At 45.7% G+C, this 20,747-nt stretch overlaps 1 protein-coding gene across 1 annotated transcript in view; it reads left to right on the top strand.

Annotated features, from left to right (window-relative positions):
- Positions 1-1,286: 1,286 nt before the first annotated feature.
- Positions 1,287-20,747, top strand: part of CCNY (cyclin Y) — a 129,779-nt gene continuing 110,318 nt past the window's right edge. The window contains exon 1 of the mRNA XM_029077800.2: positions 1,287-1,913. Coding sequence (XP_028933633.1) covers positions 1,760-1,913 — 154 coding nt within the window. The 5' untranslated portion in view covers positions 1,287-1,759. The remainder of the gene's footprint in view (positions 1,914-20,747) is intronic.

Raw genomic sequence — 20,747 nt, 5'->3', positions numbered from 1 at the left:
AGGGACCCGAAGCACTTTAGAGGCAGACGTGACCTCACTGCATTTCTCGCCAGCCCGGGGGAGGCAGGCGGGCAGGGCCCAGGACCGGTCCAAGGTCACACAGCTCGGCGGCGGAACCCCCAACCAAAGGGGACCCTCCGGACCCTCTTGGACCACCCAACCCATCCCAACCCCCTGCCAAGCTCGGAACCGTGACCCGCTGGTCCCCCCCTGCCCCCTTTCCCTCCCGCACGGGGTCGGACCCCGCCCCCCGGGGGTCCGGGCCTCGCAGAGGGGACCCGAACCGACGGCCCGGCCTGGGCTGCGGCGGCGGCGGCGGCTGCAGCGACATTTCTCGTCCCGGGGACTCGGGTCTGCTTCCAGGGAGGCGGCGGGAGGAAGAAGAGGAGGAGGAGGAAGAGAAGGGGGCGGTGATGGAAATGGAAGGGAGGTGGAGGAGGAGGGGATGGAGGGAAGGAGGAATGAAGGGGAGGAGGAGGGGATGGAGGAGGAGGAGGGGATGGAGGGGAGGGGACGAGGAGGAGGAAGAGGGGGGATGGGGATGGAGGGGAGGGGGAGGAGAAGGGGGCGGGGAGGAGGAAGGGGAGGAGGAGGGGATGGAGGAGGAGGGGATGGAGGGGAGGAAAAAGAGGAGGAGGGGATGGAGGGGAGGGAACGAGGAGGAGGAAGAGGGGGGATGGGGATGGAGGGGAGGGGGAGGAGAAGGGGGCGGGGAGGAGGAAGGGGAGGAGGAGGGGATGGAGGAGGAGGGGATGGAGGGGAGGAAAAAGAGGAGGAGGGGATGGAGGGAGGGGACGAGGAGGAGGAAGAGGGGGGATGGGGATGGAGGGGAGGGGGAGGAGAAGGGGGCGGGATGAGGAAGGGGAGGAGGTGCGGATGGAGGGGAGGAGGAGAAGGGGGCGGAGAAGAGGGAGGGGGAGGAGGCGGTGGAGATGGAGGGGAGGAGGAGGGGGCGGAGAAGAGGAGGAGGGGCGGGGATGTCGCAGCGTGGGGGCGGTCGGGGGCTTCCCCCAGCGTTGGTGTCGGGGGCGGAGGTGTCGTCGTCGGCCGTGGGTCCGGGCTGCGGGAGCCGGAGCGGGAGCGGCGGGGCGGAGCGGAGCGGGCCGGGCCGGCCACGGTGGAGGTGCCCGCCCGTCCGTCCGTCCGCCCGCCCGCCCGCCCGCCCGCCGCCACCCCCTTGAACCGGAACCTTTTTCCGAAGTCCGGCCCGGGGCCCGCTCGGCCCCCGCCGCCTCCGGCTGCGGCTGCGGCGGCTCCGGGGAGCAGCGGGGCCCGGCGGGCGGAGCGACCGGTCCCGGAGCCTCGGGGGCGGCGGGGCCCAGGCGCCATGACTTAGCCGCCCCCGGCGGGGCTCTTCGTCTTGGCTCCCCTCTCCCCGTCCGCTCCGCCCCCCCGGGCTGCGGTGTCTGCCGCCCGGCGAGGCTGAGCTCAGGCCGTGCCTTCAGGCCGCTTGGTGGATGAGCCGCTGGGGCGGTTGGCAGGACCGGCCCCGGCTCCGGCTCCGGCCCCCTTGTCCCGGGCCTCTCCGCCCTCGCCTCCTCCTCCCGGGCCGCCCATGGCCGGGCACCGCCGCTGCCCGTCCTGCTCCTGCTCGTCCTGCTCGTCCTGCTCGTCCTGCCGGTCCTGCCGGTCCTGCCGGTCCTGCTGCCGCCGGCGGCTCCGCTGAGCGGGCTGCGGGTCCCCGCCGGGCGCCGAGGCCGGTGAGCGGCCCTCCCCGGGGCCGGGGCCGGGGCTTGGTGGCGGGCGGGAGCCGGCCAAGATGGGGAACACTACCTCTTGCTGCGTGTCGTCCAGCCCCAAGATCAGGAGGAACGCCCACTCCAGGCTCGAGTCCTACCGGCCCGAGGCCGAGCTCAGCCGCGAAGACACCGGCTGCAACCTGCAGCACATCAGCGACCGAGAGAACATCGACGGTAAGAGCGGGGGCCTGGGGATAAGGGACCGGTTTATTCTGAGCCATCCAGCGGGGCTCTCCCTCCCCGCGCAACACACACACACACCCACCCGGTGCCCACCAACTCCGCTTTATTGGACTCTGCCAAGCGGTTAGTGCAGTGTTCTGCACCCAGCAAGCGCTCAGCACCACCACCCACTGACCACAGGGATGGGGGTGGGGACAGGAGGGCGCTTGGTCCCCCCCCCCGTCTCCCCTTTTGCCCCCCACCGCCGAGGTGGGGGTGGAATTTAGGGATGCGGCCAAGCACTGTGTATTGTCTTCGTTCCCCCCACCTTTGTTCCCTGCCTCTGCTCCTCAACAACTTCACATCCCACCTTCCAGTAGGCACTGTTTTCCCTCCAGCTGCATCCTTCCTCCTCCTCCCTCCGGGGGTTTGGCCATGTACCATCGGCCGTCCAGACTCGTAGAGGGATCCTGCTTCCTCTCTATCACGACTCCTCGGTGTCACGACCGGCGCCGCGGCATCCCCCGTGGCGCGGATTCCCAGCCTGTGCGGTCGGTTTGGTTGTTCCCGCAAGTGAGTGGCACAGGAACTTTGACACCAGAAACTCGTCATTGGGCCTCCACCCAAAATATGGGGACCGTGTTGGGCCTCTGTCGATGTCACCACGGTCCTTGTCGTTTTTTTGGGGTGCTGGCCCGTGGGCAGAGCCCGATTTGCAAGATCATCGTTGCTTCCCATTCGTTTGGTACAGCGCTTGGCACACAGTAGGCACGATTGATTCGTTTGGTACAGCGCCTGGCGCACACGGTAAGCACGATTGATTCGTTTGGTACAGCGCTTGGCGCACACGGTAAGCACGATTGATTCGTTTGGTACAGCGCTTGGCGCACACGGTAAGCACGATTGATTCGTTTGGTACAGCGCCTGGCACACGGTAAGCACAATTGATTCCTTTGGTAGGGAGGTCGGTCCGAGTTTACCACTTGGAAGGGGCAGGTTTTGGATTCGCTTTGGAGCGGGGATCGTACTTTGGAATCAGAGTGATTGAATTCCCTGCTGGCCTTGGGACTCAATGGAGGCACAGAAGGTTGCTTGGTTCGGCATATCAGGAACTAGCATTTTACCCAAAAGTTCACTTTCAGAAAAGTTGACCGAGCTTTTCGTGGGGGACCCGGTTTCTTGTTGGCTGACATTTTGTTGGTGAATGTTCTTTTCCCCCTTTGGTAAAAGCTGTTCTGCTCTACATGCTGGAGACATTTTTAGTCCTTCCACTAAAACAATAGCTATAAATCTCAAGATGCCTTTGAGTTAGTTCAGGGCCTGGCCTCCTTATCATTCCTTTTTATGGAAGTGCGACTATGATCTGTCAAACCTAGGGTGTGGATAGGAAAAGTTGAAGAAAGGGAAAAGGACTGTTTGTTGTTCTTGTTAATGATTAAGAATTAATCATGCTGTTTGTTGGGAATCCGATGAATATCTTCATTCAGATGGCATCCACACAGAGCCAGATTTGCAGACCTGGTGGGAATGATCCTTGAAATCCAATTAAAAATAAAAACATGTTTCTAATTCCCAATTAATTCCTAAACCGATTTGCCAGCATTCTTCTCAGAGCTTGGTTCGACATCAGCAGCGACAGGATTTAATGTCCGCCTGCTGCGAACCTAGAACTGTGCGGAATTGTAGACAGGTTAAAGTCCCCTCGTGGAATTCACAATCTAGATGGAAGATAGGAAAACACCAGATGAACATACGGTAGCTAGGAATACGTGAGTACAGACAAACAATTTTAAATACATAACAGCTGGGGGAAATGGATGACGGGGTTGGGGGGGGGGGGGAATTAGCCAGGAAATGCCTTTTGAAGGAGGTGGTGTTTTAAAAGATCTGTGAAGGAAGGGTAAGATGTGGTTTGGTTCCTTCAGTTGCCAGAGCTGTATTCTAAAGGAATGAAAGTATGAGGAAAGCATGGGTCCAGACTTCTTTCATCAAGTCAACTTTGTCTCCTTCAGAAAGGGGCAGTCCCTCTCCCTTCCCACCCCCACCCCCTGGCCCCACTGACCCTAATTCAAGGTAGAATTTAAGTGCTGCTAAAGGAATTCTTTTTGCTTTACTTCATCAGATGCCATTTCATGCTTTTGATTCCAGAATAGAATTTTTCCCTTGACCTAGTTTTTAGATGTGACTTGAGCTGCAGCCACACTGTTTCATTTCTGAGACGGATGCTCAATAATTATTTATAGTCCCTTAACAAATATTGACATTTTACATAAGCCATGCAACAATAGTTAAGGTCTATTGGCGTTGAGATTTTCTGGAGATTTTGTCATCTCCACAGTATTTATCTTATTAAGGCAGGAAGTTGGGCACACAGAGATTCCTAATGTGAGAACATAGAAAAAATTGCTAATTGCATCCAGTTGGAGTGCAACAGAAAAGATTTTTCAAGGCCCATCAGAAGGCCGTGCATCATAATTGCAGCCTCCCTTTTCAAAGAGGGCTAGGTTTTAATTATCAGGCAGTGGCAGAATATATGGCAGTCCATATATATATATATATCTTGAGATACTTTGATAGCTTGAGAAATGTTAGATGTAGAAACATTCTCTTCTTTTTGTGATGTGGATCTGGACAGCTGTTACGGTTGGTTATCTCTCGTTTTAGTTGTAACATTCCCTGTGGTATGGGAAGCTCCCCTGCACCCAATTTATCTGATGATGCCATTCTTATCCCAGAAATGCTAATTCACTTTTGAAACACTGCCATTCTTCCACAGTCTGATTCAATAAGTAATCCGTACCAGATTTACCTGATCCATTGTGGTAATATTCCTGCCAGTCTTTCATTGCTTCCATTCTTTAAAGAAAAATTCATTCAGAAATGGATGTTAGGGTGCAGGGAACTGACTTGTTTGAACTAGAGATCTCGTTTCCCTAGTTCCCGAGCTGCATCGATTCCCTTTGGAAGTTAGAAGCTGACTGGCCGGTTGGTGTGTTTTCTGCCCTTCTGGCCATTTTGATTGCAACCCAAGCCAAAGCTGGAAGTGCTGAAATGCACTTGGTTAATACAAGCAGCGAGGCCTGGTTAGACGTGAATTTCTCGAAGTTCGGTTACGGAGAGTTTAGGTATGCCTTCCACCGCATTAGAAGTTGCCTTCTGTCGGAGAGGAGGTCTGTCGTAGCTTGTAAGATGCTGCGGGGCAGGGCCCGTTTTGGTTAAACTTGCTTTGTAAGGATTTTGTACAACATTTTAAACGTGAGTGCCTTATAAATGCTATTGATGTTAATGATCGTGGGCAGATGAACGTGGGCAGTAGGCGTCGGTATTTCTTGAACTCTGAACCCTTAGAATTAATCTACGTACAGAACATGTACAGTCCTCTAGACTAAGCTCCTTATGGGCAGGGAACATGTCTACTGATTCTATTGTACTGTGCTCTCCCAAGTGCGTGGTACAGTAGTAAGTGCTCAATAAATACCATTGATTATTGTGTGCAGAGCACTGTCCTAATTGCTTGGGAGAGCAGAATGCAACAGACTTAGCAGAGGCCTTCCTGGCTCCCTCCATAAGTACCGTTAATTGATGCATTGAATGCATGTACTTTAGGTTAAGTCAAAGAAGGAGTATTTTCCTTTTGTCCAGAAATGAAGTGGGAAGGACTAGGATACCTCAGATACACAAAACTAGAGAAGAAGATCCTTGAGGGCAGGATAGTGTCAAGCAACTCTCTGGGACTCTCCCAATCAATCAGTGATATTTATTGAGCACCTATTTTCTGCAGACCACTCCCAAGCCCTAAATTCCATGCTCTGTATTCAATAAATACCATTGATTGAAAACTCTTTGTAATTGGAGGCATCCTTGTGGGAATGTGTTCTTTCCCGAAGCTTGGCTAGTTTGAAATCTCGTAGATGCAGGTGCATCGGATCTGTTACTTTTATCTTGATCATTTTATGTTTACAAAACATTTCCAGGTTTTGCTTCCTTGGTTGTAGAATACAGTTTGAAATTGTGTACCTCAATAACTTCTTCAAAAATTTTTTTTCCCATATTAAAGTAATTTAGTGACAAGAGGAAGCTGGTTGAGTTAGAATGATCTCAGCAAGTCTGTTTTAGAGCAGAGTTAATATTAAGGGCATTATGTAGGTAGACAATCCCAAATTTTATCAAACAACGAAGGAAGCACAAAAACCTGGGAATAGTTTAAAAACATAAAACGATCAAGACTAACAGAAGAATTAGTGTCTTTTGTAGCTACTAAAAGAATAGAGGTTGGCAGTGTTAAGCTGTAAAAGCCCCCAAGGTGGGATCTTTAAATACCACTTTTGCTTTTAATAGAGAGTTCCTGGGAAAGCAAAGAAATGGATTCATTAGTTGAATCTTTTACATTGGCGTATGTGCGTGTGTGTGTGTGTCTAGGGGGAACTTTCCATTTTATTTGGGTGCTTTGGAGTTGGGTAACATTTTCCAACTAGCATAAAGAATTTGAAATCTTGCTTTGAGAAGCCGAATGGATTTACCGTTGAATTTGCAAAGGCAGACAGGATGTCTCTGTTTCTTAGAAAGAGATTATCCATGACGAGAGTAATCTGGCTTCAAAGCTAAGGACAAGTCATAGGCCACTCTGGCCAATGGGTTGGTCTTTGTGGCACTCTGTAGCTATTGTGTATCCTTGTTGAATTTCTTCCTGTGAAAAATTTCAGCATGATCTGCTGCTGAGAAGCTGCTGAGCATCATTTTACCACAGCTTTGAGGAATCAGACCAGGCCACTTTATGGGTCATTTGGGCTACAGATGATCTATGGACTAGTGTCTGTTCAGCATATTTGTTTCTATGCAGTTAGATTCATAATCAATTTTTTTCTGAGAAATAGCTTGCTAGACGTTAGAAATGATTTCCCGTGGGCTAGAGTAGAGGAAGTTTGGGTATACCATGGGGTATGGGTAGGGGAGAAGTGAGGGGCTGAAGGAGAAAGGAAGGGTTACGATCATGGAAGATACAGTTAAGCCTCAGTCAAACCACCGGCTTTGACATTGTCTTGGGACCAACAATTCTACGCCTTCAAAGCTCAGCTAAGCAGCCAGGGGACCAGGCGATGATTGGTTGGGTGAGGAAACCATCTGAAATTTCCTGAGTTTGTTTGATTTTTTTTTTCTAACCTAAGCTGTAGCAGTTCAACTGAAGTCCTGAGAGTGAAACTCAAAAGAAAAACTAGGGAGAGCTTCTCAAACCCAAACAGAACACAATTTGCAGAAAGACCACCGGGGACCGAAACTAACAGGGCTCTACTGGCCCATCCACAGTGCTTGCCAGTAGGCTCTTCCCAATTTGAAAACTAAGTTTTTTGAGTGCCTTTAATACCACAGCTGAGACGGGGTAAGGTCAAGTTGAGCACGGTCAATTCTCAGGAAGTAGTAGTAATGTAACAGGCCGTACTTCTAACCTGTATTCTACAGACCATTCTTTTATGAGATGCCAATCTTGTGTAAAATTTTCAAAGCCTCTTTCGCAGACTGTTAATCGTGCACTGTTTTTCGAGGTAGTTTATTTCCTGAACTGATAGTTTATCTTTCTGAAACTGGGGCTGTTAGATATCTGAATTAAGGTCCTGTAGAGACAGACATATTTAAGCATGTTAGCATTGTGGAGAGTGAATAAAGGAAGAGGGATGTGCCACTTTCCCAGAGGTGTAAACTCAATGTTGCTGAATTTATTTTTTTCTGACCCTAGGGTTTAGCTATGGTCATACCTGTGACCTCATGTTCTTACTTGAGACTTAACCCAGCCTCCGCGTCTGCATACCTAGTACCAGTAATAATTAATGGCAATCAGTAGTAATAACAGACGTGTTTTTAGCTCTCATTATATATGCAGGTTGCATCCCTTAGAGGAGAAGAGGACTGGTGTAAAATTTTCTGAAAGGCTGATTTAATGTTTGTACACAAGAAGGATTTTGCCAGAGGGTTGAATAATGGAGCAATGAGGAGACATTATTATGAATCTTGTATTTCTAATTTGAAATGTACAGTGGATGGGGAAAGACCTTTTTTTTCTCTTTTCCCCTAGAACCCCTGGGGTTTCACCCCAATAGACTGCAGGCTGTAACTTCTGAGTTGCATGGGTCAACAGCTACTCTTGGGCTCTGCAGATATCTACCAGATTCAGTGCATGATAATGTAAAAGAGGCCTGGGAAAGTTTCTTACTGCCAGACCACAGAAGTGGAATATTGAGAGAAAAATGACCTTTTGAACTTAGAAAACTAAAATGGTGCTGATTCTGGGTAAAACACAGTAACAGAAAACCTGAGAAAGGAGTTAAAGCACAGAGTTGACTAGGTTCTTTGGTGGTGTTCATGGCCCTGGACTTTCAAGATGATTCCATTATCCCTCTGGGCCTTCAAGAGGACTCCCTTTGACCTCTGGCTAGCTGGACACTGAGGATTAGGTGAAGCCTTATTGAAGGCACATCTTCTCCAAGAGGCCTTCCCTGACTAAGCCCTCCATTCCGATTCTCTCAATCCCTTCCTCATCTCCCTGACTTGATCCTTTTATTCATTTCCCCCCTGAGCGCTACCCCTTCGCCGTGCCCCTGCCAGTCCCACAGCACTTGGGTGCATATCTGTAGTGTCCGTCTCCCTCTTTAGACTGTGAGCTTGTTGTGGGCAGGGAATATGTCTATTGTTATACTCTCAGAGTTTAGTACAGTGCTCTACACACAGTAAGTGCTCAATAATTACAATTAACTAACTGAGAAATTGACTCCTACTTCTCTGTCAAATCAACATTTTATGCCCCCTCTATCCTTCTTCCTTCAAGCTCTCTAACCTGTTCTTGTTCTTTTAAATGTAAGGCACAGTGTAAATTCGAGGGGGTGTTATTTTTCCTGGGATCAGTCTAGTGTCTTTAGAAGCAGTTTGGCCTAGTGAAAAGAGCACAGACCTGGAGAATCAGCAGACCTGAATTCTGATCCTGGCTTTGCCGTCTTTCAGCTGTGTGACCTTGGGCAAGTCACTTAACTTCTCTTTGCCTCAGTTACCTCATCTGGTAAATGGAGAAGAATCTGAGCCTTGTGTGAGTCAGGGACTGTGTCCAACTTGATTACCTTGTATCTATCCCAGTACTCAGTACGGTGCCTGGCATAGAATAAGTGCTTAACAGATACCACTAAAAAACAGAAACAAAAACAAAAGACTCATGACTGCCCAGTGCCCTGGCAAGTCACCTCACCATGTGTGCTTTTGAGCCCCAAAGATGCATAGAATGAGGGGATCTGAATGATGCAATGCAAAGTGGAGATCCTTGGTTCAAACCAGATTCCAGTTCTCTTGACTGCAGAAAGCCTAAAACAAAATAAAGTTTGTCTTGGACCTTGTAGGGAACAGGGATCTGTCTTGCATCTTTATGTTGTCAAAGGGAAGCATATGTTTAGAACACTTCATGGGCATGGGTTCGTTAATTGAGAGAGCTGGGTTTCTAAAAAGAAAGGGGAAAAGTGCAGTTCGTAAGGGGGGTTTCCTTTTGTTTTCAGTCATGAGTTCAAGATGAGTTAGTACTGGTATTTGGCGAGTGTCCCCTGGGTGCAGTACACCTTACTAAGCACTTTGAAAATTACAACAGAAACCCAAAACATATTCTCTGCTTGCAGGGAGATTACATTTAATGAAACCGGCATAATAGTGAAATTACCAATAGTGAAATCAGAATATGTAATTGAATGTACAGTTGATTGTGCATTCAAGTACTAGGGTTGATATAAATAAGCGCTTGAGGTGACTGTTAGGTTCATGAGACACAGCGATTGAGAATGAATCAGGGAAGGGTGGGAATGTAGAAGGGCTTTGAAGGTTTACACTGCACTTCCTTTCACAGGGTATGTTTATGTAATGCATGTAATGCCATCCTGTGTGACTTTATGGACAGCTGTTAATAATGGTATTTGTTAAGTGCTTACTATGTGCCAAGCACTGTTCTAAGCACTGGGGTAGATACACCTTAATCAGGTTGGACACTGTCATGTCCCACATTGGGGTCATACTCTCATCCCCATTTTACAGATGAGGTAACTGAATCCCAGAGAAGTTAAGCTACTTGCCCAAGGTCACCCAACAGACCTATGGCAGAGCTGGGATTAGAACCCACATCCTTCTGACTCCCAGGCCCATGTTCAGAGCTAAGCATTTCAAGGTTTGTTTTAAAATTATGAAACTTGTGGTTTTTTAATGGAAATGAATCAATCGATGGTATTGAGTGCTTACTGTGTGCAGAGCACTGTGCTAAGTGCTTGGGAGTACAGAACAACAGAGTTGGTAGACATGAACCCTGCCCATAAGGAGCTCTTAGGGTATAAAAAGGTAACTAAAATAGACCCCCCACAGTAGGACTGTGAAGTGAAATCATGATGACTAAGTTAACTGATTTTTGGCTTCCTTGGGTGTGCAGAACCAGATCTGGACCGGTGTTTATAGCTGCCAAGGCCGCCTGATTTCTCAGATTGCTGTGCTTTGAGCTAGTGGCCTTCCAATCAAAAATAATTAAGGCAAGCAAGCCAAGGCTCGCGGTTATCCAAGTTCTAAGATTTCATGATGGCAAACACATAGGGGATTCGATTCTGCGATGGTCAGTATTCCTTTTGACCCGGAGCGGGGCTCATTCTGATTCTTTTAGGCCATTGGATGTGCATTTTCCTCCTACACAGCATTTCTTTCGCTCTCATGTAAGTGATGGATGGCTATTTTAATGTGTGCTGTGAGCCTGTCTGCTGCATGCAGGAAAAGATTCAAGGAGTGTGATATATGCCAATGGGCAAATGGGACCTCGATCTTTTATTTGTGTTTAATCGTAATCAAATGATGGAAGTGCTCATGTCCTTTTAATTTCCCACATGTGTCGGATGGCTTTTATTTTTGTGGAAAAGACAAGTCTTGAGTCTGGCTTGGAGTTAGAGAACTTTTGTGAGGGAAAGCCTGGGGAGACTAGGGTATGCTGTAATGGTTTAGACAATGTCAATTGGGAGGTCAGCTGCCAGAGAAGTTAAAAAAAAGGAGTGCCTGTTTTGCAAGACTTGCTCATTTAATTAGAGGTTTGGGAGGCAGTGTGGCTTAGTGAAAAGAGCATGGGCCTGGGAGGCAGGAGATGCTGGTTGGTGTCTCGATGCAGCTCTGTGCTTGCTGTGTGACCTTCTGCTACTCTGTTAATCTCTCTGTGCTATATTCCCTCTTCTGTAAAATCAGTCAATCAGTGATATCTATTGAGCGCTTACATTGTACAGAGCACAGTACAAAGTGGTTGGGAGAGTACAGTACAACAGAGCTAGCAGACACGTTCCTTTCCCACAGTGTTCTCCCTCCCTCTTACTGTGAGCCCCATGGAGGACAGAGACTATGTCTGATCTGATTATCTTGTCTCCACCCTAGAATTTAGTATGGTGCTTGACATGTAGAAAATGTTAAATACCATCTTTTATTTTACTTTTTTTTTCCACTTTGTGTCCCTAGGTCCTTGGTGCTTTATCTGTGTTCCATCTAGCAAAAGTGATGTCATTTCAAATGTCCAGTGATGTGAATCTGAGAGGAAAGTCCCAGGTCACAAAGTAATAATAATAATAATAGTAATGGTATTTAAGTGTTTACTGTGTTCCAAGTACTAGGGTATTTACAAATTAATCAGGTTGGACACAGTCTCTGTCCTACATGAGGTTAACACTCTTAATCCCCATTTTACAGATGAGATAACTGAGGCCCAGAGAAGTAAAGTGACTTGCCCAAGGTCACACAACAGATGTGTGGTGAAGCCAGAATTAGAACCCAAATCCTTCTGACTCCGAGGCCCGTGCTCTATCCACTAAGCAAGTAAAACAGATATATTTACTTGAGTGCTAATAATAATAATGATGTTGGTATTTGTTAAGCACTCACTATGTGCCAAGTACTGACCAAGTGCTGGGTTAGATTTAAGATCATGTGGTCAGCAACAAGCCAGAGAGCCCCTTTCACACACAGGGCTCACAGTCTTATTAGGATGGAGAACAAGCATTAAATCCCCATTTCATAGATGAGGAAACTGAGCCTAGAGAAGTTACGTGCCCCAGGTCAGAGAGTAAGCAAGTGGCAGAACAGAGGATGTCGGAGGCCTACAACCAAGCGGTATAGCTCTGACTGGGACACCCTTGCAGTCATTTGAATGAGATGAGTCAGCAGTGCTCCCTGAGTGGTGGAAAATGCTTCTGTGGTGCTCCCTGGTGTCGCTCAGTTGGTTTATGCAAGCCCTGTTTGCTGACACTGGCTCAGCCAGCTCCTGGGCAAGTGTCAGGTTGCCTGCAGATGTGGATTTATTTTTAGGTATAAAAGAGCATTATGAATCTTTCCAGGAGCCATCATCAATAGATGCTGATCTGCGGGGTGGCAGGAGGAAGAGCCCCTCCCCCCACTTAAAAAAATGCAATTGAAATCCCCCTGAAAGCATGGGGAAACAAATACCATAACTATTATTATTAAGCACTTGGTAGAGAATAGTAGAGTTAGTAGACAAGATCCTTAAGGAATTTACAGCCTAGCAGGGAGACACACTAACATTGCAGGTATTCACAGACAGGGAGTGGTAATAATAATGTTGATATTAAGTGCTTACTATGTGTGGAGCACTGTTCTAAGCACTGGGGTAGATCTGGGCATGTCACTCCCCTTCTTAAACAACTCCAGTGGTTGCCTATCAACCTCCACTCCAAACAAAAACTCCTCACTCTAGGCTTCAAGGCTCTACATCACCTTGCCCCTTCCTACCTCTCCTCCCTTCTCTCTTTCTACCGCCCACCCCGCACGCTCCGCTCCTCCGCCGCCCACCTCCTCACCGTCCCTCGGTCTCGCCTATCCCGCCGTCGACCCCCGGGCCACGTCCTCCCGCGGTCCTGGAACGCCCTCCCTCCTCACCTCCGCCAAACTGATTCTCTTCCCCTCTTCAAAACCCTACTTAAAACTCACCTCCTCCAAGAGGCCTTCCCAGACTGAGCTCCTCTTCTCCCCCTACTCCCTCTGCCACCCCCCCTTTACCTCTCCGCAGCTAAACCCTCTCTTTCCCCCTTTCCCTCTGCTCCTCCACCTCTCCCTTCCCATCCCCACAGCACTGTACTCGTCCGCTCAACTGTATATATTTCCATTACCCTATTTATTTTGTTAATGAATTGTACATCGCCTCGATTCTATTTAGTTGCCATTGTTTTTACGAGATGTTCTTCCCCTTGACTCTATTTATTGCCATTGTTCTCGTCTGTCCATCTCCCCCGATTAGACTATAAGGCCGTCAAACGGCAGGGACTGTCTCTATCTGTTGCCGACTTGTTCATCCCAAGTGCTTAGTACAGTGCTCTGCACATAGTAAGTGCTCGATAAATACTATTGAATGAATTGAATGAATGGTAGATACAGGGTAATCGAGTTGTCCCATGTGAGGCTCACAGTCTTAATCCCCATTTTATAGATGAGGTAACTGAGGCACAGAGAAGGATGTTTTTCAGAAGTTTTATGCCAGAATGTTGGCCAAACGTTTAATTCATGGTTTGTCTATGTCTATGGACTCAGAAGAAGCTATGATCAATAAACTAAAGGTAATGTAAACCATACTCTTTGATGCTTATATTTTCAAATTATTTAGCATTCATTTAGTAATAAATTTTCATAGTACACTCAGTTCTTCTTAAACCTGTGCTTACTATGTGTTGGATAGATAGTTGTTAGAGAATTAAGGAACATTCTTCCAACAGTGATCGCCTATCTGGATGCCTTGTCAGAAAAAGCAGTGCCAAATAGTGTTTTCTTTATTAGGAATTTTCCTTAATACAGATTTTGCCGGCACTGTAAATTCCATGTTATCAGACTGTATCCATAGGTTAAATTGCTGTGTCATCACCATTTATTGAGTTAGTAAATTAAGTAATAAAGTTACTTTTGTCATTATTTAGGAGGTTGTGAAGTGCTCCTTAACACAGTGAATCCCTAACTTCCAATCTAATACTTTCCCTACGGCTTTCAAGCCCTGCCAGATGAGTAGAACTGTGGAATTTTTCATAATAGAAAATTCACTCAAATTCATTTATTAGAAATTTGCGAAATCAAACCCTTTCATAAGGGGAAATTTTGAATTATTATATTTCTAATAAATTAGATATGGTAATTTCCTGAGACTAGGAATGGAACAGTTTTTACCTTCAGATAAATAATTTAAATCTCTCCAGGTTTACCCATGGCCAGAAGGTTTGACTTTGGTGAATATTCAAACCGCGGATGTAAGATTTATTCATATTCTTTCCTTTGCTTCCAAGGAGGCCGGCAGTATTCTCTCCCAGATCTAAAAAATAAAATATCTCCCAGATAATCTCTCTAGGATCCAAGCAGGGTGAAAGAAAAAACAATACGGAGTGGTGGATGATGCAGGACGACCCAGATGGAGCTCTTTTTGGGAAACTGTCCACCGTGCCCTAAGAGGTGTCCTAAGGGCCACAATCCTTCAGGGCTGATGGAGCAGCTTGGGGCTCAGTCAGTGGAAAATTGAGCCATTTACTCCAGCTCCTCTAAGCCATTTATATTCTCCCCATTGTGGAAATCTCTGCTGGCCATCCATCCAACATAGTTTTACATGGGCTGGCTAAGGACTCAGCCTCCTGGAATTTACAGATAGTTTATAGTAAATAACTTACTACTGCACTAGCTCAGACTGTAAGCCCGTCAAACAGCAGGGACTGTCTCTATCTGTTGCTGACTTGTTCATCCCAAGCGCTTAGTACAGTGCTCTGCACATAATAAGCGCTCAATAAATACTATTGAATGAATTTAAGTGACTTGCCTACAGTCACACAGCTGACAAATGGCAGAGCCAGGATTCGAACCCATGACCTCCGACTCCCAAGCCCGTGCTCTTTCCACTGAGCCACGTTGCATCGGTCCATTAATACATCAATCAGTGGCATTTACTGAGCACTTTCTATGTAACAGTTATGATATTCGTTAAGTGCTTACTATGTGCCAGGCACTGTATGCTCAGAGAACGATACTAAGTGCTTGGGAGAATACAATACAACAGAGTTGGTAGCCATGCTCCTTGCCCACAAGGAGCTGATGTGTAAAAAGGGAGACCGACATTTAAAACGCATTATAACTATGTAAAAAAAAAAAAGTGCTGTGGGCCCGAGGGTGGGGGTAATATAAAGGGCTGCTCCAGTGTTCTTTAGTAAAGTGGTGTTTCTTGATGTAGTTGCTAATTGAGCCTTGGATCACCCATATAAAATCAAAAGCCTCATGGCGTAGAGGCAAGAGCACATGACTGGGAGCCAGGAAACAAGGGTTCTAATCCCGGCTCCCCCAGTTGCATGCTGTGTGTCCATAGGCAAGTCATTTCACTTCTCTGGGCCTCGCAGCTTCTTCCCTTTAAAATGAGGGATTAAATACCTGTTCTCCCTCCCCTTTAGTGCTTAGTATGGAACATGGTACGTTGTAAGCATTCAGTTCACTTATGTGGGCTTAATGATTTTTCCAGGTACCATCTACTAAAACCCCCTGAACAAATGAAACAGTAGAAATTAGATGGAAACTCAACCCCTATCAAACAAAACTTTAAAGAGGGAATTACTGTGCTATAATGATCAGAATTTTATTAGGTGCTTAATGACCTCCCTAAAACCAGAGGGAGATAAACGTCTCAGCTTGTTTCAGGGCCTGGGCTCAAAGTGTGCTGAATAGCAATGGGGGGCATTGTGAACTGGCCTCCCGTTTGTTTCCATAGCTGGGTGTTCCACCTTGATTACAGGCTCCTTGCTGACCTCCCTGCCTTCTTTCTCTCCCCACTCCTGTCCATACTCACTCTGCTGCCCAGATCATTTTTCTACAAAAATATTCAGGCCATGTTTCCCCACTCCTTAGGAACCTCCAGTTCCCATTGCCCAATCACCTCCACATCAAACAGAAACTCCTTACCATTGGCTTTAAAGCACTCATTCTAGCGATTGCTGTGTGCAGACCACTGTACTACACACTTGGAAAGTACAATTCAGCAATAAAGAGAAACAATCCCTGCCCACACCAGGCTTACAGTCTAGAAGGAAGGAAACGGACATCAAAACAAGTAAACAGGCAGCAATATAAATAAATAGAACTATATATGCCCATCAAAACAAGTAAACAGGCATAAATTCAAAAGAATTTATAGATACATACAAGTGCTGTGGAGTGGGGAGAAGGAGGGAAGAGCCAAGGAAGCGAGTCGCGCTTGCCCCCTCCTACCTCACTTTGTTATTCCTATTACAGCCCAGCCCTCATACGTGGCTCTTCTAATGCCAACCTACTCACTGTACCTAAATCTCATCTATCTCGCCACTCGCCCACATCCTACCTCGAGCCTGGAATGCCCTCCCTCTTCATATTCGACAGACAATTACTTTCGCCCACTTCAAAGCCATATTGAAGGCACATCTTCTCCAAGAGGTCTTCCCTGACTAAGCCCTCTCTTTCTTTTCTTCCACTGCCTTCTGCGTTGACCTTTATTCATCCCCCTTTATTCCTTCCCACTCCCACAGCACTTATGTACATATCTGTATTTATTGATTTATATTGATGCGTCTCCCCCTCCAGATTGTGTTTGTTATGAGCAGGGAATATATCTGTTCATTCATTCAATTGTATTTATTGAGGGCTTACTGTGTGCAGAGCACTGTACGAAGAGCTTGTATCATACTCTCCCAATCACTTAGTACAGTGCTCTGCACGCAGTAAGTGCTCAGTAAATGCAATTGGTTGATTGCTGTAAATAGGTGCTTGCCAAGATTTATGAAACTTCATTGTGAAGGAGGCTGTCTATTAATGTTTGCTTCCTAAGGGTAAGTACCCTCCTAGACAGTGCCTAAAACAGAGCTTAGCACATAGTAAGCCCTTAACAAATATCATCATCATCATTATTATTATTGTTATTATGTGAGCCCCTTGGGGACCAGGGACTGAGCTTCACCCATGCGTTCTTTCCCAGCATTTGGTGCAGTGCTTTGCATACACTGGGGCTTAGTGCAGTGCTCTGCACGTAGTGAGTGCTCAATAAATGCTATTGAATGAATGAATGAATTAGGCTTGCAATAAATGCAATAACTACTACTACTTGAAGCAGGAACTTAATAATTAGATCAGACACAGTCCCTGACCTACAAAGCATTCACAGCTTTGGGGAGATATCAAATCCCCATTTTACAGATGAGGAAACCCAGGCACAGCAAAGTTAAATGACTTGCCGAAGATGACCCAATAGGCAACTTTACTTGAATTAGAATCCAGGTCGTCTGACTCCCAGGCCTTTCTCCAGGGACACTTAAAAAAAATATGGCATTTGTTAAACTCTTACTATGTGCCAGACACTGTACTAAGCACTGGGGTAGATACGTGCTGATCAGGTTGGACATTAGTCAGTGCCCCACATGGGGGTCACTGTATTAATCCTCAATTTACAGATGAGGTAACTGAGGCCCAGAGAGGTTAAATGGCATGCCCAAGCTCACCTAGCAGACAAGTGGCAAAGCTGGGACCTTCTTACTCTATCCACTAGGCCATGCTGCTTCTCAGCCCTGGTGCCACATTTTCTTAAGCTTCTCCTTCATCTTCTTATCATGTCACCTCTGTAACCTCTGACTCAATGGAGCTGGGAGATAAACCCTATTTTACATTTAAATCCCAATGCCAATAGAAGATTAATCTTGAAACATTGGTCCAGGCAGAGATTTGCTCTGTTGAGTGAAGCAGGTATTTGGGCATTGAGCCTTTGTTGTTTTCATGGTAAGACTTAGAGAATGGGAGGATAAAAACTCTGGCTCACATAGTGATTCTTTCCTCAAAACAGAGCCTTGGGTAAGTTGGACTTGATAGAATTTAGTCAAGCTGATGTTTGTACTGTGTTATTTATCCTTTGAGTACTATCACTGTGGGAGGAACATGATGATATTGCAGTTCTAGAAATTAAAGGATATAATTTTCAAATTCATATTTGACTTTGGGGTTACCTTTTGATAAAGTTTCAGAAAAATAACGTGGGTTGAGAAATGCATGGAAACCAAACCAGGCAGCCTTTGATGATGATGATGATGATGATGACTGAGGTACTTTTTAAGCGATTACTATGTGCCAAGCACTGCACTAAATACTGAGAGATAGATAAAAAATTAGTTTGGACATACTCCCTGTCCACATGCGGCTCACAGTCTTGAGGTAATTACTATAATCATACTAGTAATTATGGTATTTAAATGCCTAGTGTGTGCTAAATGCTGGGATAGATATGATCAGGTCAGTTAAAGGCTCACTACCGCATACGGTTCACATGCTAAGGGGAAGGAAGAACATATTATCTCCATTTTACAGATGAGACTGAGGCACAAGTGAGGTTAAGTGAGTTCCCCAAAGTCCCACAGCAGCAATGGTAGAGATGGGATTAGAACCCAGATTTCCTAATTTCCAAGTGTTATGCTCTTTTCATGAGACCACACTGCTTCTCACATGCTTCAGCATGTTTTCTAGGAGCATTTGAAATAAAAGGAAGATGGGTAGCCACTGAGAAATAAAGTGACTGTTATTTGATTCCCAAACTGAAGAGTGAATGGGAACAGTTTGGTGCTCTAGACAGTCCTGTGATCATGGATTTGTCCACAGAGGCACAAAAACTTGGCCACGTGGAACATTTAAGTTAGGAAGAGTTACTCATTATATAAAAAAGAGTTACTCATTGCATAAGTGCTATTTTGGATGCAAAAATAATGTGCAGTACAACTGGGAAACAAAGTTTTCCAGAGTAAGTTGTTACAATCTTACAGGATTGTAAGACAGAAGTGGGAAAAATTGGGGAAAAGTCACCCTTGTTGTACATTTTTGTGTACTTACACTTCAAACTTCTGCTAGCTCTGTATAAGGCAAGTGTATTTTTAAGGGGTTTTTGGAGTTATCTCCAAATTTAATTTATCTGGCTGTTCCTTGCACTCATTAGCAGGCCAAGAAATCTTAGAGTGGTGAAACTTTGGATTGTCTATATCCATATTTACCATTAACATCCACCCACTCTTCTAGTCACTGGAGCGGAGTGATTAGTCTGCTTAAATCGCCCTTGTACCACCTTTGTTGAAAGAACATACTCTGTAATTAAATGCTGTAGTTGTAATAACCCACTACTGGTTTCATGCTGAAGCTTAGCAGATGAGCTAACAGCACGTCCAGTCTTTGGAAGGCTGAAAAGTGTACATAGTTCCAAGGTTTATGTTTATGGTACAGCAAGCTGCGCACCTGTTTTAGGGGAAAAATGAGTTGTTTAAGCTGTCAGAATCTGAGGTGAGAAGAAAATATGCTAAGTAACTGGTTAGCCAGGCAATGAGGAGTTCTCACCTCTTGTCTGCAGTCAGTCAGTGATATTTGGACACTTCATCTGTGCAGAACTTGGGAAAGGCAAGTTATAATCACTTAGAAGAGGGAGTAGGCAGAATCCCTGCTTTCAAGCAATCCATCAGTCAATCAGTGGTATTTTTTGACAGCTTACTGTGTGCAGAACACTACTAAGTGCTTGAGAGAGGCATCATGGCCAAGTGAAAAGAGCACAGCTGGGACTCAGAGAACCTGGGTTCTGATCCTGGCTCCACCACTTGTCTGCTGTATGACCTTGGGCTAGTTACTTCACTTCTCTGTGCCTTAGGTAACTCATCTGTAAAATGGGGATTAAGCCAGTGAGCCCCATGTGGAACATAAACTGTGTTCAACCTGATTGGCTTGTATCTACACCAGTGCTTTGTTCAGTAGCTGGCACATAGTAAGTGCTTAACAAATACCACAGTTATTGTTATTGAGACAGTACAATCCAACAGAGTTGGTAGACAAGCTCCCTCCCTGAAATGACCTTCTCTCTTTTTTCTTGTTTTCTTGTGTGCAGACACATCTACACACTGTCAGGAAATTTTTAAAGAAAAGTAAAATTGAACGTTGTTTTGATTAGAGTATCTTGGTACAATAGAACATTGTGCTTTATATCGTATGTACAAACCTCTAAATGTTTGGAGGTGCTGTTGCTGATTACTTCTGTAAAATAATTGAATAGAATAACACTGAAATTTTCCTTTTGTTTTTGAGCAGCATTTTTTGGAGACATAATTTTGACTTGTTTGGCTTGATTTCCTCAAATGGTTTTCTGTGGTGAAAATAGTATTTAGATGTTGTCTTGGAATAATAAAAAACAGTGACTTTTGGTGTTAAGGTGATAATCCAGAAGTGCCTTTCTAATATGTATCACCCTCTTCCCAACATTTTAAGGGTGACTTGGAATTTTAATAATTTTTAGGACATGAAAAATATGTGAATGATATTTATTATTGGAACTTGAGGTCATTATCTTATCAGGATGGAGTTAGATGATGTCATTTCCTGTGTTGCCATGACCCCCTTGGGCATATGAAAGAGGGTGACTACACTGCAGGGCAGTTCCAACCCTCTGCTCTTCCCACCATGTCTGCTGTTTGGTCATTTCCTTACTCAAAAGCATATATGTCTGAACTTTCTGTTAGTCATGGTGCCAAAAGGTTTTGTAGGAATAAAGCCTAACACTTAACAAAAATTGAGCTTGGGGATTAGATATAAATTTTCAGGCAGTTTTATACTTAGTTCTGTGAATAATTGGAATTTGGTAAAGGTCATTTGCAACTAGACTTGTGACATATTTCCACCCATATATGCATATGACTCCAAATGTTGCAGTGTGAATTTTCAGAGGAAATTTTTAATTCACTGACTGCACTGTGGTGGTATTATTAACTCTGATTTCGTAGTGTAAACTTCCTTTGGTTGTGAACC

The sequence above is a fragment of the Ornithorhynchus anatinus genome, chromosome 13, assembly GCF_004115215.2.
Source record: "Ornithorhynchus anatinus isolate Pmale09 chromosome 13, mOrnAna1.pri.v4, whole genome shotgun sequence".
Taxonomy (NCBI): domain Eukaryota; kingdom Metazoa; phylum Chordata; class Mammalia; order Monotremata; family Ornithorhynchidae; genus Ornithorhynchus; species Ornithorhynchus anatinus.
Note: the sequence above shows the minus strand (reverse complement) of the source record. Positions and strands in the feature narration are given on the sequence as shown.